Here is a 19,621-nt window from a genome sequence, read left to right as displayed (position 1 = left end):
TAGATTTTCCAAATTTTTTATCTGAAATACTTCAACTTATACAATTGATTTTGATGTTAACTAATGAGAGCAGTGACAAGGCTTTTCTCACTATTTGTTCATATTTCAGATATACATGCAGAGTATCATGTCATATACTCTATTCAAAGCTTGAACTTTCTTTGGTTTGCCTGTTGATTGAGTCATGAACTCCAACAAGAATTTGAAGTGATCTGGCATTGCTAGATAGTCTTACACTAGTTGACGTAGGGTGGCCGAAATTTGAAAATGATGATCTCCCATGATAGCCCACGCTTATATTTGGCATCTCTAACTGCTGTACTTTCCTTTTCTCAGACGTAGAGAAATGCAAAATTGTAATGTTCGGTAGACTCAACCAGGGTATTTGTGTTTTGGTGTTATTTTAAGGTGTCCTTGATCCATACGATTCGATTATTTGGTGCCCGATTCATCATCCAGACTAAAGTCCAAGACAAAGGTTGGGTGCCTGACAAAACGATTTTCACTAATGAAAGGATCCTTAAAACACAAGGTAGATTCTACTGTGCTGGTACCAGTGCTTGAGCCCTTGTTCATAGGCTTTGGAACCACAGGACCGGGGGATCGTTGGTAATTTCTACTATGACTTTCTAAGATAACTTTAGCCAGTGGTGTCTGTTCTGGACAAACCATGTCTGCTATCATAATTCTTGGGGCCAATGGTTAAGCAGAAAGCATGGAGAAGGAGGAGCTTGTCCTCTCATAACCGCAAGCAACGGACAGAGCTTTAAAATGTGCATCGTCACATCTTTAGGTAAACTGCACGTCCAATAGTTTCCTGCTTGGTAGAACGATGACTGGTTTCTGTCAAACTAATAAAATCCTGGGGACGGTTTCCGTAAAGAAATGGGCGGTCAAATGTTCATGAAATTTAGAATGTTGCTCTCCGTTCATTATTTTCTCGGCAGAGCATACCTCCCATGAATTTCAGAACTTGATCTGGTCTTCTGACAATGAGGTACTGGTGGTAATCAATTGAACCTCACTTTCGAATGCACTGGTGGTGGTGGACCATCGGCGGCTATCAAATCCATTTTGATTTTTCACAAGGGCAATTACCGAGACACTAGTTTCTTGGGTCGTATGGCCCAACTCACAGTACCATTTGGGTCGGATTTTACTTGATAAATCTAGTTACTAAACATCTGATTTATAATATTAATATTTAACATAAAACCCAATCACAGTTTTTTTTTTTTAAATATGTTTTTAGGAATTAAAGAGGGTTAATCAGTGTGGGCTACGGAGTTATAGACAGTGGTGTGCATGCACAATGTGCTAGGGAGTGGCACTTTGAAATTGAAATTGAAAATGGTTGAGGTTGTTTTGTTTTTCATGGCATCTTATTTACGGCATTTTCTAAAACTTGTTTATTTATGGTTAATAAAATTAATTCATAAAATATCTTTCCAGTTTTTTTAAAAAATATTTTTAAATTTTTGATAAAAAATAATTTTTAAAAATTATAAAAAATTTAAAATTATATTGTTGTTTATATCAAGTTTGATTATCAATCTTTTAATTGTTATATGTTTTGTTTTGATTTTATTTTATTTTATTTTTATACTAGCTTTGATTTTATTTTTTTATTTTTTTAATTAATTTTATTTATTTATTATATTTAGTTTTTATTTTTTAATTATTATTTATTTTCTTAAAATTACTTCCAAAAAATACAAAGAAAAGAGAGAGAGAGAGAGAGCCCATCCAGCGAATACAAGGGGCTTAAAAGTAACAGGATTGTCCTGCAAAAGCTGGCAGACGTTTTTATGAAAAGAGCTTGTGTAGAAAAAGGTCCTGGACTTTTTACTCAGTCATTTCCTTCAGATTCCCTGACTTTTCTGATTACTTTCTCCTTTTCCCTTTGTCCTCTTACCGTCCCAAGGTTCTTTACTCAATTTTTGTACCTATAAAATAGGGAAACTCATGACCTATGCCACTGGGTAGATCCATGGCCTCTCTCTTTTGTTTGAATTATTTAGACACAATCTCTCTCCCTCTCAGTCTCTTGAGACCAGTAAAATGGTATTCGTTTCATTTAAAGCTTTAAAGCTTTAAAGCTCTGCTACATTGAGCCCATTTGTGCTTCCTAGTTCCTTCTCTATCTAGTCTTTTCTCTTCCGGTAAATTTCAAGCTACATGTCGATGGTACCACTCTGTTATAGCTCAAGAGATTCAGCTCAAAAGATCTTGCTCTTCCGTGTTTGAGAAGCTCGAAAATCCGTTAGGTTTTGTTTCTTTTCAAGAGCTATTAACTATTCGAAAACAAGACACACAGGTTCTTTATCTGTGCATTGGCTTTTCCTCCATGTCCCCTCGCATTTTCAAGTTTAAATCTTTTCGAAACCCAAGTCTATTTTCACTGATTTAAAGCATTTCTCTTTCAAGTTCAATAAGAAGCATTTCAAGGGTAGCTGGCTAAAAATGTCAATGCTGTTAGACCAGCAACCACCACCAATGTCTGTAACCCCGCAATCTTTCAACACCTACTCAACGCACGCTTCAATTGGTCCGGCTATTGCAGTACTTGTAGTGATCATGGTCTTTGGTGTACTTGCTGTTATGGTTGGAAGGCTCTGCTCGGGAAGGAGAATCATGGGTTATGGCCAGTACGATATGGAGACTTGGGCAGAGGTAAAATGTTCTTCCTGCATTGATGGAAGGATTAGCCCCCCACTTTCGAGGTCAAGCGTGCCTGCCACCTCTAGTTCAGCCCCGACGCCTGCCGAAACCCAACAAGAAACCAAGCACGAAGAGCAATCTCCTCAACACCCACCTGAAAATCTTGATTCTTAAACGTGGGAGGTTTGACTTGTTACTTGAATGCATGTGTTGGAGCATTGCTGCTTATGAACTGTAACGATGAGCACATTTTATATCTCTTCGATGTCATTGTATATCAAAGGAAAATTGCGGTTGCTTCAGTAGTGGCACCATTTTTTTGGGCGAAAATTATCTCGTTGAGGAAGATTAGTACCCATTTGTTTTGCTCCTTGTAGTCTCAAGAAGATTTGACTTGCATTCCATTCCCACTCTTAACTTATTCCTTTTGCCTACTAAAGCGAGAAATGGCTTTATTCCAGTGTCATGCATATGATAATTTATTCTTTGAATTTATATATCATTATTGCTTACGAATTATGACGATGAGTACATTATGAGATGTTGACATTGCTGGGGAAGGCCACATGGGTTGAACTAAATTACTGCTTCGGCCTTGGCACCTTTTATGTGGTGGATTACTTGCTTCCTTTCATGTTATGGAATCGAAAACCAGGAGAATTGAGGTTTTCTTTTACCTTGTTCACTGTTATAGTTTTAAGAAGATATAGCATATATTCCATTTCCGCTAAACATTGTTCTTTCCCCACTAAAGCAGAAACATTAGCCTCCATCACAAAATCCCATCCCAGGAACCAAAGGATCTGCTGAGATTCAGAGCACCAGGGTAATAACCCAGACACAGTGGAAACTGGCAGTTCACATTTATTTAGTATAAGGCTATTTTAACTAGTGAATTAGATTCTAAGAATTTCCAGCATAAATCCTGTGGCACTGGATACATAGTTTTCATCCCTTAATCTCTTCGTATTTCTGATTCTTATCGATACCCAATCAGCTTACTAACTCCAAAAATTCCTACACTCTTGCTCCCATGCCATGAGAAGAAACAAGTACGCTTTCCTAAGACAAACAAAACAGTCTTGGAGGCCGGTGAATTTGTTTTGCTGAAGGACAGAAGCCACCAGGGAAAACAAGGAAGCCACCTTAAGGTTTTTTCAACAACAAAAATATTAACTGAATGAATGTCTGCTATCATTTTGATCTCGTGCCTAGCTTTCCTCAAATTGACTCCAGTTCACTCGAAAATCTACAACACTAAATACCTACGAAACCAAACACGGGGTTAGAGACTTGCTGGAACCCCGCCAGTATTGAAGCAATATGATCAACATAATTCTAGGACCAGCTGTCTGGTGTATTGTTAGTACTATATCTATTATATTAGGGTCCATTATACAAAACCCATTAGGGTTAGCTAGGGTTAGCTGTCCACATCTCTATATATATGCAATAAACATATACATATTTATTATTAAAGTGAGTACACGACAACAACTATAAGATTATAGCTCATTGTTCTATTAGAATTATGCATGATCATATTGCTTCGATAGCCGGAACAAGAAAGCTACAGCTAATATACTTGTAACAACAAAATCTATGGCTGTTCATTGGGTTAAAGAAAGAAGGTGGAAAGAATAAGGACAGAAAAGGATGCATTGCTGTAGTTGCTGATGTTCAAACTTGTAAGCGTAGGCATACAATCATCTTCCTGTGGCTGTTCGCCAATCTAGACACTAATTTATCCTTGTCTAGGAATTGTAATTCAAAAATGTGTCTCGTATAAACTTACATGGTAATTTTATCTGTTCTGAACACAAAATATAGTCAACCACTATTATTCTGTGCCCGTTTTATTTTGAGAAGATGAGAGAGGCCAGCAACTACATGTAGTCGACTGCTTGGAATTCCTGTCTTTGCCAGTGCCCTCCCATTTTGGTCCAGCAGAACAAAGCAAGGTACGTATTTTATGTCATAATGAAGTAGCTGAAGACAAACAATAAAATGTAATCAGTCAGCACATCATAGCAAACTAATGCCCATTCAAGTCTTAGAGATTACACCAGGTTAAAAACTTAAAAAAAACAGAACTGCTATGCGTATTGATATTTGTTTGTGTTGTGGGGTAGTCTCATCATCAAGTCAAAATTCCACTAGCTCAACTGCAGGCTTATGATGGTGAAGGTTTATGGTAGCGAGAGGTGTTATGATAGCAAGATGATTAGTAGATGAAGATGAGCCAGGAACAGTATATGTAAGTTTGTGGATGCAATGAAAAGGAGCATCAAGAAGTTATGACAACCAGCTATGCACTAAACTCCAAAGAATGTAATTCTCAGAAGCAGCTTTCTCTGACTCCTGGCCTACACCTCCAACTATGTAAGATGTTGATCAAAGCAGTAGGTAAGAAGACTACCAAATCTTAATGTCACAACCTATAAAAGATCATTGCATCACTCTATTCGTTCAATGCTGTTTTACTTTTAATCATTATCTAAAATGCCAAGAATCCTAAAATTACAAGCAACACAATAAAATTAGATCCCGGAGTTCTGTTTCTGCTTGCCACAGAGAGATCACAGAGCCATCTGTGTGGCAATGGGAAATGATCAAATCTAACAGCTCCATCACATAACAAAACAATGTTATTGTTGCTCACAAAGCAGAATTGGACAAAACTAAATAACAGCACCAATTAGGGAATTCCTCATTTTACACTTGAGATTTTCAAATTCCCACCTTTTAAAACAATATAATCAGGAGGTGAGTGCAATACCTCAGGCAGCCATTTCTCGTTCTCTGCATCTGCCATTACAACATTGAGCCAACTTGAGTTTCTACCCTCTACCTCCAGGACAAAATTAAGCAAAGAGTTGCACAACCTGCATCTAGGCGAATAAAACTCAAGCACCGTAGCCTCTTTACCACTTGCCAGTGCCGAGGCAAATGCTCTCTGCTCTGCTTCTCCTTGCTCTTCATGAGTCAAGACCCTTTTTTCATTCTTCAAAAAGTTATCTTGGCCAGTTCTCGCACCCAGATTGATAGGATTAAAACTATTGATCCAAGAATTAGAGGATTCTGAAATCGAGTTCAACGAATTAAGCGCAACGGATCCCAGACTCTGCAAGGACCTGAAAAGCCAAGGACTTTCTAAGGTACAGACTTTCCCATTTTTCGCATGTCGATCAACATCCCACGGCCATTTCAGACAAAACAAAGATTTTTTAGTAACAGGATCCATTTTCACCTGATTCTTTTCCGGGGTTACAGAACCTAAGCACCAAGACTTTCAGAACCCAACACTGAAACAGTTACTAGATTTACTGCATGGTATAAACAAATAAGACAGTGAGACAACATGCAGACAAGTACTAAGATTACAAAGTTAAGTATGCAATGAGCCTTGAAGGTTCCTTTAAAGAACAAAAACCACCAAGCATAAACCCTAAGCTAAAATTAACATATTGGAACTCAAAGAATTAAACTTTGATAAAAATTTAAAACAGATTGGTGTGTCTGGATCCATACACATACCTTCTGGGTTTTCCAATTGGCATTAAAAACAAAGAAAATTCTGTGTGAGAGAGTGAGAGGAAGAGATGGTGTAACAAGCCAAAGCAAGTACTCAACGAGGACGAAGAAAGGGCACAGTAGCCATGATAGATGGCAGCAAGAGAACAATGCACATATTGGGCTGTGATCTAACTGTGGGCTTAGCTTCGATTTCACACCGGCCTGCTTTAGCGCTAACAATAGTAGTAACTTCTATTTATGTCAAATATTTATTTATATTCTTCTTGTTTTTTTCTTAACAAATATTCTTTAATTTTCGTACTCTACAAATTAGTTCCACCAATCCTTTTCTGAATTTTTTAAAGCCAACTTTCAAAAAAACTTGGGATTTCTTTCGGGCTGTAATCTTACAATGATGGGTTGCCAAGTTGTGCTAATCCTACCTTTCGTATGAGCCCACCTTCCGAGTAGTCTAGAAGTCCTTTCTATTTCTTCTTTGTTTTAGCAAAAATATGTTTTTAGTTGGAGAAGAATGGAAACGGATTTCAACATTAAAAGATGGGCTTGCGAGTTTTAAGGCAGGAGGAAGCACCGGAAATTGACCGCTAATGAAGTAGTTGTTTTTCGGTGACCGTAATTCTATCCTAATCATGATAATATGGCTTCGAAATCTTCTAGTTGGTAGATGAAAATTGACCAAACCTACGATGACTAGCTAATATTCCTTCCTTATTAGCTAGAAATTCATTAATTTGCCTAACCCTTTTAAATTCAGGTTAATGAGGTTCTCTCGAAACCTATAAAAACTTTTATCACGAATAAAAAAAACAGTTAACCACAAGATTTAATCAAATTATCTTGGAAGGTAATTGAATAGACATCTATCAGGCAAGAGGATCAAAGTTTTCTTTTTCTTTCCATCCTTTTTTGCAACTCCTCTTTCCCGATTACAATGGAGGATATGCAGAAAGAAGCATGCTAAAACCAAGCCGAAGTGTTTTTTATTCTTTAAAAGTAAACCTTAACATTGAAGCCATGATTGAACCTTCGAAAATTAGAACTGGGAAATAGAAATCAATTCTCCTACCCAATCATGACAAAGCCCCAGCATTTCTTTCAACACGCATAAGATTTTAGAAGAAAAATATGCTTAAAAATCAATTCAATACTTTTCAATCGCATAAATTAAATTAAGATAATTAAACAAGATTTAATTAGATTTATCCCTTGAATTGTATATGAAGAATGTTGGAGGAGGTATGTGTTGGGAAAACTAACAATAACTGGATATTAATTTATCCGGATCAATTCAATAGAATACAATTCACAATTTATAAGTTTCAATCTTTTTTATTCTTTGTACAGTAAAAATAGAATTAAACAATAACCAAATGTAATACAAATAATTATATAAATCAACACCAAGATTTTAATATGGAAAATCCGATGCGGAAAAAGGCACATGACCGTGGTCCATCTAAAAATTTTTACTATCAACAAATAATGGATTCACAATTATTTTTTCTTAAATTCAATTAAGGGATACAACATATATATCATCAAGAACAACTTATTCTCGAATTACAACAAGATTAAAGGAGAATTATTTGAGAAAAACTCACAATATTGACAGCCCTATTTTCTATCAAAACGGTCAGCTTCTACATCACCAATCTTCTATTCAACCGTTCAGAATGAAGAATAACGTGTCTAGAAGCTGCTATCAAAATCTCAGTCCGATCCAACAGTGAACGAGCTGAAAATCAAAGGAAGAACACAAGCTGCTCTGCTGTCTCTTTTTCTTTCTCTCTCTTGATTTTCTTCTCTTCTCTTCTTCAAATTTGTTATGGCGTCTGCAGTAGCTGAACCATTATTTTAAAGAGAGCCAACTGCCTTTCTTCTTAATTAATATAGTGGTCCTACCATTACATAATACAGGACCACACAGAACATTATACCTCTATTTAACAAAAGACTTGAGAGAAAGTTAATAGTCAATTAAGACTAAGTTTATTCTTGAGTAATTATAAAAGAATGGCAACCATATTAATTTGATTGATGTATTTGAATAAATATAGTAAATCTTTATGGATATTAATTCTAATATTTAAACCCTAAAAATTAAGAAATGGGACAAATTTTTCGTAGTCGCTAGATCAAACTCGTGAGATTAAAGTTCGAATAATTTTATAGGATTGATGGAGAGTTTTGTTGTTATTAATTGGTTCGATCCAACCCGCATTCAAGCGTATTCCTAATATTGAGGATTTTGAAAAGAAACGAAAAACACAGGAAAAAATTGAACTTTTCAGTACAAATAAAGGTTTACAATACGCATTATAAAGAATTAAGAAGAGAGAGAGATATTTAATTCAATAGTATCATCAACTTAATTATTTTCAGTCATGACAATGGAATTTATGGCTTATGAATCACACCACTAGCCTAAATCCGCTGTTGTCCAAACGTGAAGTAGACAAGACATGAATGGAACAAATCAAATGTTATGCCGAAATCGAGTTGAAATGCTAAAAAGCATGTATATGGTGAAACTAATTGATAGCACTGACTAGCATAAACGTTTCTAAAGTAACTTGGTCATGCTAATTTCTTGGATCAAGTATCTGCATTTTGAAATAAATAAATAAAAACTATAAGTTAATTATAACCTCTCGACCCTCTCCCCCCCCCCCCCCCCCCCCCCCCACTATAATTGATTGCAATCTCAGTTTTATGCATGCATATTCAATAGTTCTAAGTTAAATAATTCAGCCACTCTGTATAGGAGGGCCAAGACCGGGTTCCTTTGCTTAACAATGTAGTGAAGCGTGATTGAAATTACATTTTATCTTGATAATAATTTTAAAGGTATTTGAATCATCAATATATATTATAATCTTATAAAATTCTACAAAACTCTTTGTTAAAACTTTAAAACTTTTATTAGGGATAAAAAGCTACCATTTATTGCTTTCCACAAAAGCTGTCATAATGAGAAACACACATTTACAAAAGGAGAGGATATCATGTGAGCAAGGACCCTGCATCTTCTTGTGCATAAATTATTAAAATTACTATTATTTAGCACATTTAGAACATGCATGCCTTTGCAGCTTTCCTCAAATATAAAATCCACAAGTGTCGTTATAAAGTGGGACAACAGCTTTGTGAATATTTGCTTCGAGGAAGAAGGAAACAAAGGTGCTCCTGTGTCTCATGTTCTGGATTCAAACCCTTCGTGGAAGGCACTATTGCTGATGATATTCTTCTCGATCTTGAGCCTCGAACAGTTTTCTTTGAAGTTGCTGTGGTACTAGTTAATTACATTTCCTACTCGGATAAAATAAATTAAAAACAAACAGCTCGTGAACGATAAGCATTGCCAATATTTATCTCGAGAATTTACAATTTTGATTAAAAAAAAAAGATATTAATACAGATTAACAATGCCTTGATCTACTGGCAAGATGGTGACAAACAGTAATGATCTGACGGGTGATTGTTAAGGTTCATGTACTAGCTCTGAATCTATCAGATATGTTGCTCAAGTCTAGCTTAATTGTCTGGATTTCCAGGATAAGTCTGATCAAGTCAGAGCCGGTGAGAGTTGATGCGCCATGTAAATAATAATTTAATATCTTCATTTAACAATAAAAATAAAAATAAAAATAAAAATAAATAAGATATATTTATCTACTATATTTTATAAAACAAAAATTACTCTTGCCTAATAAAAAATTCCCAATTGCAAAATAAATATTATTCAAGACATTCTTATTAAAGATACATAAAAAATAATTTTTAAATACTTTAAAATATTCTATTTATAATTTTTTCCTATACTCTCATCCAACTTCGTTTTAAATTAGCTCGTATCACGTGAGATGCAACATAAGGCGTGTCTGGTCTTCCTTATAATAAATGTTTTTCCCCAGTTAATGAGATTTCAAACTCCTACTTTCTATTATATACAAAGAAATCCTCTTATTTTCTTTCAAATTTTTTTCTTCAATCCCTTTTCCATATAAATTCCTCAATGTCTTGGGTTGAGATTATTAAGATTCTCAATTTTATTTTCTTTATAGGATATTCTCAAAACTCATTCTTATTTTTAAACGATAACTCATAATTCTTCCTCTGTTTTTTCTCTCTCTCTCGACAATGTAAAAAACAAGGGAGCATATACATCATCATAAAAAAAATATGTACATACAATAAGGAAGAGATTTTCAATCCCTCCCTTTCCCACTAGTTTCGAGATTCATTCTCAAAAATATTATTTCTAGATTAATCAGATGAAGAACCTATGGAGTTAATAAAATCTAAGAATATAATGAGTGATCGTGAGTGTGGTATGGCTTTCTTTTTTAATGCATTTCACTTAAAAATAATGTAAGAATAGTTTTTCCAAGGCAAAATAATTAAAATCCATTCCCGTCATCCATTGGAGACAGGCTGTAATGAAACATAGATTGTAAAAATTTATCCAAGGCCACAAGTTCAGGCACTCATCAATCTTCATCTCACATTTTAGTAAAAAAAAATAAAAAAAATTAACATAATGATCATATTAAGTGTTAACACCACCGAATTAATCAAATTAACAACACCAGGCATGGCTTCGATCCCCTCTTCTCTAATTTAGTCCCAACTAATGAAAGCCTGAGCTACTCTCGGACAAGTTAGAGCTCACATAGTCCCTTACTTCCCTTGCAATAACATCCCTCATCACATCCCAAAATCCAGCAGGCAAACTCTCTGGCCTCCTCTCCGCCACCATTCCACCACTATTACCACTGCCTCCACCACCAATCCCTGGCGGTGCGAGAGTCAGCGTGGTTAACGCATCCTCCTCTTCTCTCATTATGGTATCCGGCATAGATCCTGATGCTACATTGATATCAATGGCATTTCCTTCATTGTGGTTACCATAGTTACTATATAAATTACCTTCCAAATTCATCTGACTCTGGCGTTCTCTTGCCCTTCTTTTCAACGTGGAGTTCCAATGGTTCTTGACCGCGTTGTCGGTCCGACCTGGCAGCAACCTGGCAATGGTGGCCCATCGATTACCAAACCTGGCATGAGCAGCCAGGATTGTTTCATCTTCAACTGGAGAAAACGGACGGTGCTCCACATTTGGGCTTAACTGATTGCACCACCTAAGCCTGCATGATTTTCCAGACCGACCCTTTATGTAACGGCTTATTAAGGACCAGTTTCTTGGTCCATGTTGCTCAACAAGCCTTGTCAAAATCCTGTCTTCCTCTGCACTCCATGGTCCTTTAATTCTTTCAGATTTATTGGCGCTTCTTGGTGTTTTATTTCCATTGAAAGAAGAATCCGAAGAGGAAGAATCTGAAGAAGAAGTAGAGCACATGTTCCCTGCTTCCATGATAATTAAGATCACGAAGGAGCTTCAAAGAAAAAGAGAGAGAGATTGAGTAAAGGGGTTGGCTTTGAGAGTGGACGAGAGACAATAAATCGAGTTGCAGGATTGAAGGGGCTTATATACGGAGGAGGAAAGAAATGGGGATAGAAAGAGAGGGAGACAAGGAGATGCATGCACTTGGTTCGGTACCCCATAGACAGAGAGGGGTCTTCCAGGAAACTGGCTTTTGTAAAGTTGGTGGGGAGTGAAGACCAGGAATAGGTGCGTACTCTCGAGGTCGAGTTTTGTTTTCGAGATTTCTTTTCTGCTACCAAATTTTGTTGCAGGTCGGATTCTGTTTTGTCTGCTCTTTTTTATTTGACCATTTTGGGCCTCCGAAGGTTTATTCAAGTGTGGAGAAAACAAGTAATGCGAGGAAAGTATTATTATAGTAGAGAATTCCGAACACAGATGACTTAATTTGTGTTACATGTGTCCCTGTACACATGTTATGTACAGGGACACATGTTTAGTTGCCAAATTACGTAATTTTACATAACCATCACACAATTATAAGTTAATCACTAATTAGAATGTACTGAAAAGAATTTCCAAAAGCAAAACAATGGTGTGGTTCTCAAAACTCGTTATTAATACACATTTCACAATTTTTTTAATACTCCTTTTTAATGAATTTAAGTTGTTTATTTTTTATTTGGAGATTTTTTTTTTTTAATAAAAAGCTTGACTCGGATTATATTTAGGAATAATGATTCTAACTTTTTAGCAAAGTTTTGAAGTTATAAATCTTGATTCGATTCTGTGTACTAACCTAGTGATTTGCAACATGTTTTATTTTAAGTATTTTTTTTGAAAAAATTAATCATAACTTAGACTAATCTTTCTATTCATGGTAAATTATCAAATTTATTTAAAAATATATTAAAATAATATTTTTTATTTTATTTTTGTTATTATCTTATTGAAATAATCTAAAATATTTAAAAAATATTTTTTCTTTTAAATGACGACGTTGGAAAAATCAAAACAATCACATCCTCAAACATAAAAAGCTTTGTGGTGCGAGAAAATTAAAAACAATAATAAAAACAGGTTCAAGAGAGTGAATCTAAGGGGCAATCTTGGGATTTGGTTGAGACCAGGCAATCTCGATGCAGAAAATAAAATTAATAAAAATCATTCGCGTCCTCCAGACTCCCACTCTCTCTCTCAGCATGGCTTATCGTTTATAAACAAGAGAGGAGAGCGTTTTTACCCAAAAAAAAAGATGAGAGAGAGAGAGAGGAGCGTTTAAAACATGACAGGAAGGCCAGAGCTGTTTAACACAAAACAAACGTTTTAAAACGGAAAGTGGGGTCGAAACCTTTTGACTAGATGGCTAGATTTACAGCTGGTGAGTCCAAATCCATAGCCTCAGTAACTGGAATCAACGGCTCCGATCAACCGTTTCAAAAAAGAGATACTGTTGAGAGGAATCCCTTAAATTATTAGTATTGGCTTTTTCAGGAGGATGACTTTTACGTCTTCCACGTAGGACGGTCCCACAGCCAGCCTGTGCGAATCTCACGTGATTCGTGTTAAATCCCCTTGACTTTGTTGTCTATTCAACAAAAGTAACTTACTTACTCCACTCTTCCCTTTGGAGCGTCCGTGTCACAGCCCTTAATTGCCCCTAAATACTCGGTTATTAAGCCTACGTTTCTTTTCCAATCCAGTTCGTGCGGTATGTTCTGCGGACTGTGTTTTATCTTCTGTAATTATTTTAAAATGTTTTGTTGATTAATATATATTATAGTTTTGCTCCATTTCTTTTTTAAAAAAATCTTAGTTAAAAAAAGTTAAGTCCCGAGATGTTCCACGGTAATTTATAGATCCTCTCAAGTTTAATTTCTAAATTACAATAGTAAAAGTTATTATAATATTAAATATACACCGAACTTGTATTTATAAGTCAACTGATTAGCCTGGCTGTCAAGTCGGCTCAATACCCTGCTAAATCAAAATCTAACCTGAATTGTGTTTTATTTCAAACTTTGAAAATTAACATGATGGTATTTAAGTTTAAATTAACTAGTCAAATTTGAAATTTGATTGAGATTCAATTGACTTAATTTCAAGAGTTTTCTAAATATATTTTATTGAAAATAATATTATTTCCTTTGAGATAAATTAAAATCATATTATTTTATTTTTTTATCTAGTAAATTCATGACCGAGAACTCGAATTAGTTCGAGTACACTCGTTTTTTTCATCTTGATTGATGTTTATAAAAAATTACAAACCAATGCCAGCACTATCATGAATAATACAGAACACACCAGGGCAAAAATACCTCATTGTTTGTTTCTGCTTCTTTACATTGCGATGCCACTTAGAGGTCATCGATAATTTTTTTTCAAAATTGAGATTAAATCCGAATTTGTTGACTTACATAGAGGTGTGATCCTGTGAGTTAAAAGTACAACGATAATTGAATTAAAAGTACAATTATTTTCAACAGGTCATTTTAAAAGTTCAAGTTGAATGAATTAACAAGGTAGACAGAGAATATGATAATTACTGATATAAACTTCAATTCGGAAATCTCATACATGTCAAGACTGATCGACTCGTAACTTTACAAAAAAAATTAAAAATTTCATAGATATTAAAATTGATTAACTCATAAAATAATTCAGACATCTCACTTGACTCATAAATTAACAAAATAATCTACTTTATATTTAAAAAAATAACCAGAAAAAAAATTATTAGGCAAAACAAAAGATATATTTAAAGTAAACACTAATTTCAAAATAGACTTTAAATCAACAAATCATCAGATTAATATCTGAGATTGTCTCTCGTGCATCTTGAAGTCCCTGAAAAACGTCGAAGTAATTTGGCCGTGGATATATAATGAGACTGAGAAATACGCGCTTTACAACAATGAGATTTAAGCAACCCCACAAAATATAAACGGGTCGGCATCATGATTACATCCCAGCCGCCCACGTGTCAATATTAATGGATTTTTGGAGCCTTATAGTGGACCTGTGATGTAACCCCACCGAGAAGCAGTTGGGCAGTTTATACTCCAGCTAGCATCGAACCCTGATTCATTCACCGACTGATTTCGAAATTCTCGATAGTTTTCAAACAGTAAATCACAAACAAGGACAGTTTCCTTAATAATTGTCTTTAAGAGGTTGCCTTTGTGGGACCAGAAAGTGGACTGTTTTTTTCGTAAGATATATTTTCAATCTGATCGGAAAGAAACTGAGCCACTTGATTTGCAGACCGTGGGGTCCAACATGTTCCCTTCCAACCCATTTGTTGCTCGGTTTAGCTCTGTCATTGGTTGTTTTGGGTTTTGCCCAATACCGCGTTGGAATGGGTAGCTTGTCCTTTTCGTTGAGCTGGTCAACCATTGGTTATTGTTTGTTGATTGCTCTGTCTATTTTTGACTTTTCACTCTCTTTTTATTCGGTAATATGATAAAATCATGTTTTAAAAAAAATTATTTTTTTCAAATAAAAAATACACTGTATCTCAGCATAAAAAACAAATAGATTATAATAGAAGTTGTTGGCAGTTAATATAAACAGGACATTGGGGATTTTCAATTTTTCATATAATAAATACTGTTACGAACTGAAATTCTTTTTTTTCTTGTTTTCAGCTTTTAAGGGATCTTAATTCTCAAATGTTTAAGGGAACTTGTTAACGTTTTCCTAGAACAAAAATCACATGAAAAAGCAAGTTTAAATTTCTCCGAATTACAGGTCCTGCCAGGTTTTTAAAGATAGGTTCCTTAGCCTGGTCCCCTCGACGTATACAATAACAGTCACGCCTCGAAATCAGATGTTCTTTACAGTCTGCACCAAAATGAAAATTTTCCCAGCTATAGCCATGATTTAAGGCGCTGTTATTTCTCATTTCGCATTGCCCTGGGACCGTGCAATTTCCATAGTAATTGACCTTCTTTGAATATTTTTGTTGAAAATGATGATAAATTTCGTGTTAATACAGCAATAAGGAGAAGAAATTGGACAAGTTCGCTCCAGTTGGTTGGAGTTTACATCTTAGGGAAATTGACGCATTATCGTTATCCTTTCGCATTGATTGAAGATGATAAGCAATCGAATTTCGAAATAGACGAGTAGACAGTGTGTCCCCTTGATACAGAGAATATTTATTATTTTATTTTAAAAGTGTTTTTGAAAAAAAAAAATTTTGTTTTAAATTGATTTTTTTTTATTTTAATGTTCCTATGTAAAAAAAAAATAAAAAAAGCTTGGATTTGTCTTTTAAAAAATAATAATAGCTTTAAATTTTTCTCAGTCGACCTTGAATTTATATGCTTGGCTCGATAGATGAGTTGACTTGTATACAGTTGTATACAGTCAGAAGAGCTTCAAATAGAGTTCATTGCTTTTTGGTGCTTGACTTTTTTTTTCTGGTTTATTTTATATTTTAATTGTTTTTCAAACTTAGTTTTGGATTTTTTTTAGTTGTGTTGGTTTTTTTATTTTTATTAATTATAAAATTAATATTTAGAAATTAGAATTTTTATCCTGAAAATGAGTTACTGTTCTTGGCACTACTTGATTTGTTCCTTCTATTTTATAGTGCTTGAATTCTTTATTTTCATGGAGGTTTGTAATTGTTTTAATGTGTCTCCCGTGTATCCACCAAACAAGAGACTCTTACTAACGCTTTCTTTTCCTGTTCTTAACTTTCATGAGACGGCCGAGGAGAACATGTTCCCCGTCGTTTATTAATGCGATGAATTATTAAACATATGAAGAATTGTATTGTTTACCGTCGCAAAAAACCAAAACACGGTCGAGTCGTCAGTATTTATCTGGTATATAATATTTTCTAAAAATGATTTTTAATTGAAAATAAATTAAAATATTTTTTCAATTTATTTTTTATTTTTGATATTAAAATATTAAAACCATTCAAGACTATCTAAAAAATCATTAATTTGATGCTTTTCAAATGAAAATCATTTAAAAAAATTAAATTATAACTAAAAATCAATTTTATTAATCACAATTTTTTTTTACAAAAAGAAAACCCAATCATGTACCCCATAAAACCTTAAAATTATAAAATAAATTCTCTATAATGACTTCTTGACGAATTATTAGGAAATATTGAATACATTGTTTAGTGTACTGAATAATTAATCGATATCTTGTTTTTCAATTTCTTGACATGTAAAATGCTTATAAATATGCTGGGCACAACTGGAACATTAATAGCTGGGCTCTTTCTTCGGGAGCCAGCTAGTTTTGAACAATCACCGTCTATCCTGAAAGAGGCTCTCAGAGATTTCACCCATCCGGTGAAAACGATGGGCCTGGCTTTTTCTCCCAACACGACAAGAATATACCCTATCTCGATCTTAACAGACAGTGTCAGCGACCCGTTTTCTCCATAGATACGAGGGTCCAGCATCCAGTCCATAGGAGGACCCATTCATCCAGAAGGCTGATTCGGGGGAGTTATTTTGTTCTGGCGAAAAAAAAAAAAAAGAAGTTCTGGTAATCGTCTCATGAACTATGGTCCATCAAGAATCTCCTTATCTTGGAATTAAATTGGGGAAGCTTTAAAGTAGGGATGATAATGGATATTGATTATGTTTTAAAATTCAAGATAGATAAATAATGAGTTATTTAATGTTCATATAGTGGTTAGTTAATATTTTCAAATAATTGAATTTTTTTTTAGTTCAAAAAATTCCAGTTTCATAATAAAAAATTAAATACATATTCAATACTTATAAAAACAATCTTAGTCAAGAGCATTTAAATATCTCTGATAATAAAATTAGTATATTTAAAATTAATCAATATCATAAATGAAACAATAAATATAATAGGTTCTTTAATAGGTCATATATATACTTATAAAAATAAAAAAAATCATTATATTAATATAAATAATTATCCTAGATAAAGAGGTATAGAAGTTTATCATGCTTTCAATAGTTTTATTTTAAAAGATTGTTTAGAATCATGGATATAAATTTAAAACTTAGTAGAGGTTGAATCTAAATGCTATAAGCTTTAAATGTTTGCTAGATGTCTATGTTCTAAATTTGATTGACCTTCAACTAGACTTGATTGACCTTTAAATCTTAGTGTTTTAGGTCAAATATGTTTGTTAAATTCACATTATATTGGACTTAGTTGACTATCAAGTCTGAGTTCTTTTAAACTTGACATGTTGTCAAACCCCTGTTACTTTTAGATTTGATTAACTCTCAAGTCCAAGTTTTTTTTTATCTGACATGTTTAATAGATTCACGTTATCTTAAACATGATTAACTACCAAGTTCAAGTTCTTTGCTTTTAATATGTTTGTCACATCCATGCTATATTGGGTTTGATTAACTATCAAATTCAAGTTATTTTGGTCTGACGTGTTTGATAAATTTATTTTATTTTTTAAGAATTTTTTAATTTATAAAAATCATAACAATATTTTGACTTATTAAATATTTAAGGGTTGAGATATTACTATATTTATATTTTATCTATTAATTATCAAAATAAAATTTAAAAAATCCATATATTATTCACAGGCTCTATGTATTTATTTGAATATTCTTTATTTATTATCTATCATTCAATATAAAATAAAAAAGTAAAATATATATTTGAGATGTGTGTGTATATATCAAAATTATATGTACAGTTGCTTGCTTTTCTGATATATATTTTTTTTAAAAAAACATACATTACCCTTTTTAATTGATTGAGTTCAGAATTCATGCTCACAGAGGCTGCACGATGAGAGAATGGACCCTAGCAGTACTGGAAGCGAGAATGATATAGCCCAAATGGCAAGTAATCTCAGCACAACCTTCATTTGATTCTCTATTGTATGGGCTAGCTGAGCTGAATCTTTGTGTAAGAGGAGAGTCGCTCTAAATCCCCGAGTTTCTGCTGGTTTGAGCTTGATTTTCACGCACCCTGTGGAATCCTGTACATTTGTAAGCTAAGTTGCCTTTTCATACGAAGGACAAGTAGAATTGTGATATTGTTCAAATCCCAATATTTATTCCAAAGAACAACTCAATTTTATAAAGATAAAATCCTATAGCATCTACCAATATTTCACATTGATTAGAAACTTAAAAATAAGCAACATATTATTTTTTTTTTAAAAACACATTTTAAATATATGTAGTTTTCAATTAATGTAATAATGCGGATTTTTTATCTCATTCACCTCTCACGAAACCCTTTAGCTCAAAAAAGAAAAAAGAAAAAAGAAAAAAAAGGGTAGTTTTAAATTCTAATGATACGAAGATTTTTATCTCGATGACCTTCTACGGAACCCTTTGATCTACCCTTTTTTGGGAGGAAGCCTCTTAGAAAGCTTGATACTTGATGAATAATAGGAGTATGACTAACGTTATCCTGTCTTCCTAACATAAAGATCTCCTTGCTTCTCTTAAATTGCATCTTCCATTCATTCATTCTGATCGAGTGGAGATAAAAGTGTTGGGAACATCATTTGACATGTACCGAAACCCTAATCGACACTCTTGAGTCTAGACTCAAGATTTGTTTCTGTGCAAAATTTCCAAGGATTGAAGTCCACATCCAGTCCCCGCTCCCCACCATACATCTGATGTTTGACAAAACTAGTTCCAGCGCCTAATGTGCCTATGCTGGGAAAAAAGAAGAAGAAAACGGAACAATTAATGCTCTCACATGCTGTGTTTTGGCCCTCACTGGTCTGTCTATTTGATTGAAGACTATATCAGGCAAAAAAAAACAATCAGTCTGAAAAAGATTACCATCCCTCGAAGGTATACATGATAATATGAAGATTTATTAATGTTTTGGCATGAAGTCTTGCGCAGAAGCTATTGAAATGTAAGAAATCCCAGGATAAAAGTTCTCCTCTCCCTACTGAAATGAGCTGCGACTACAGGGCTTATGTTCTGGAAAATATAAAAGTTTAATCTGAAGTATCTGTACATTTACTAGTAATTAACAGAGAGCCTGTGAATTGGCTCTGCAGGGTTGCCGAGTAAATTTAAAATC

The 19,621-nt window shown here is 34.0% G+C and overlaps 3 protein-coding genes across 4 annotated transcripts; 1 reads left to right on the top strand and 2 right to left on the bottom strand.

The window, feature by feature from the left end:
- Positions 1 to 2,463: 2,463 nt before the first annotated feature.
- Positions 2,464 to 2,835, top strand: LOC105137985 (uncharacterized). The gene has a single exon (XM_011043959.1). The coding sequence runs from the start codon at positions 2,464 to 2,466 to the stop codon at positions 2,833 to 2,835; it is 372 nt and encodes a 123-aa protein (XP_011042261.1).
- A 566-nt stretch (positions 2,836 to 3,401) lies between these two features.
- Positions 3,402 to 6,390, bottom strand: LOC105129985 (Thioredoxin superfamily protein). 2 transcript variants are annotated; one of them, XM_011032294.1, is made up of 4 exons: positions 6,199 to 6,390; positions 5,441 to 5,987; positions 4,457 to 4,650; positions 3,402 to 3,926 (listed from the first exon to the last, which is right to left on the bottom strand). In XM_011032294.1, exons 2-3 carry the CDS (start codon positions 5,903 to 5,905, stop codon positions 4,492 to 4,494), a joined length of 624 nt encoding a protein of 207 aa, XP_011030596.1. In that variant the 5' UTR covers positions 5,906 to 5,987; positions 6,199 to 6,390; the 3' UTR covers positions 3,402 to 3,926; positions 4,457 to 4,491. The 2 variants fall into 2 exon arrangements, with proteins under 2 accessions (XP_011030596.1, XP_011030587.1); XM_011032285.1 differs by lacking the exon at positions 3,402 to 3,926 and having other exon boundaries at positions 4,296 to 4,650; positions 6,199 to 6,389.
- A 4,205-nt stretch (positions 6,391 to 10,595) lies between these two features.
- On the bottom strand, positions 10,596 to 11,903 carry LOC105129977 (transcription factor MYB44-like). Its single transcript, XM_011032277.1, has one exon. It carries the CDS (start codon positions 11,570 to 11,572, stop codon positions 10,829 to 10,831), a length of 744 nt encoding a protein of 247 aa, XP_011030579.1. The 5' UTR covers positions 11,573 to 11,903; the 3' UTR covers positions 10,596 to 10,828.
- Between the last annotated feature and the right edge of the window lie 7,718 nt (positions 11,904 to 19,621).

The sequence above is a fragment of the Populus euphratica genome, unplaced genomic scaffold (genome assembly GCF_000495115.2).
Source record: "Populus euphratica unplaced genomic scaffold, PopEup_1.0 scaffold2.1, whole genome shotgun sequence".
NCBI lineage: Eukaryota > Viridiplantae > Streptophyta > Magnoliopsida > Malpighiales > Salicaceae > Populus > Populus euphratica.
Note: the sequence above shows the minus strand (reverse complement) of the source record. Positions and strands in the feature narration are given on the sequence as shown.

What these genes read in the sequence shown, in the direction of transcription:
- LOC105129985 (XM_011032294.1), bottom strand. Translation starts at nt 5,905, where the DNA reads ATGGATCCTGTTACTAAAAAATCTTTGTTTTGTCTGAAATGGCCGTGG. An exon ending in ACGAGAAATGGCTGCCTGAG is followed by an intron (nt 4,651 to 5,440) that starts GTATTGCACTCA and finishes GTTTGTCTTCAG; the next exon opens with CTACTTCATTATGACATAAA.
- LOC105129977 (XM_011032277.1), bottom strand. Translation starts at nt 11,572, where the DNA reads ATGGAAGCAGGGAACATGTGCTCTACTTCTTCTTCAGATTCTTCCTCT.
- LOC105137985 (XM_011043959.1), top strand. Translation starts at nt 2,464, where the DNA reads ATGTCAATGCTGTTAGACCAGCAACCACCACCAATGTCTGTAACCCCG.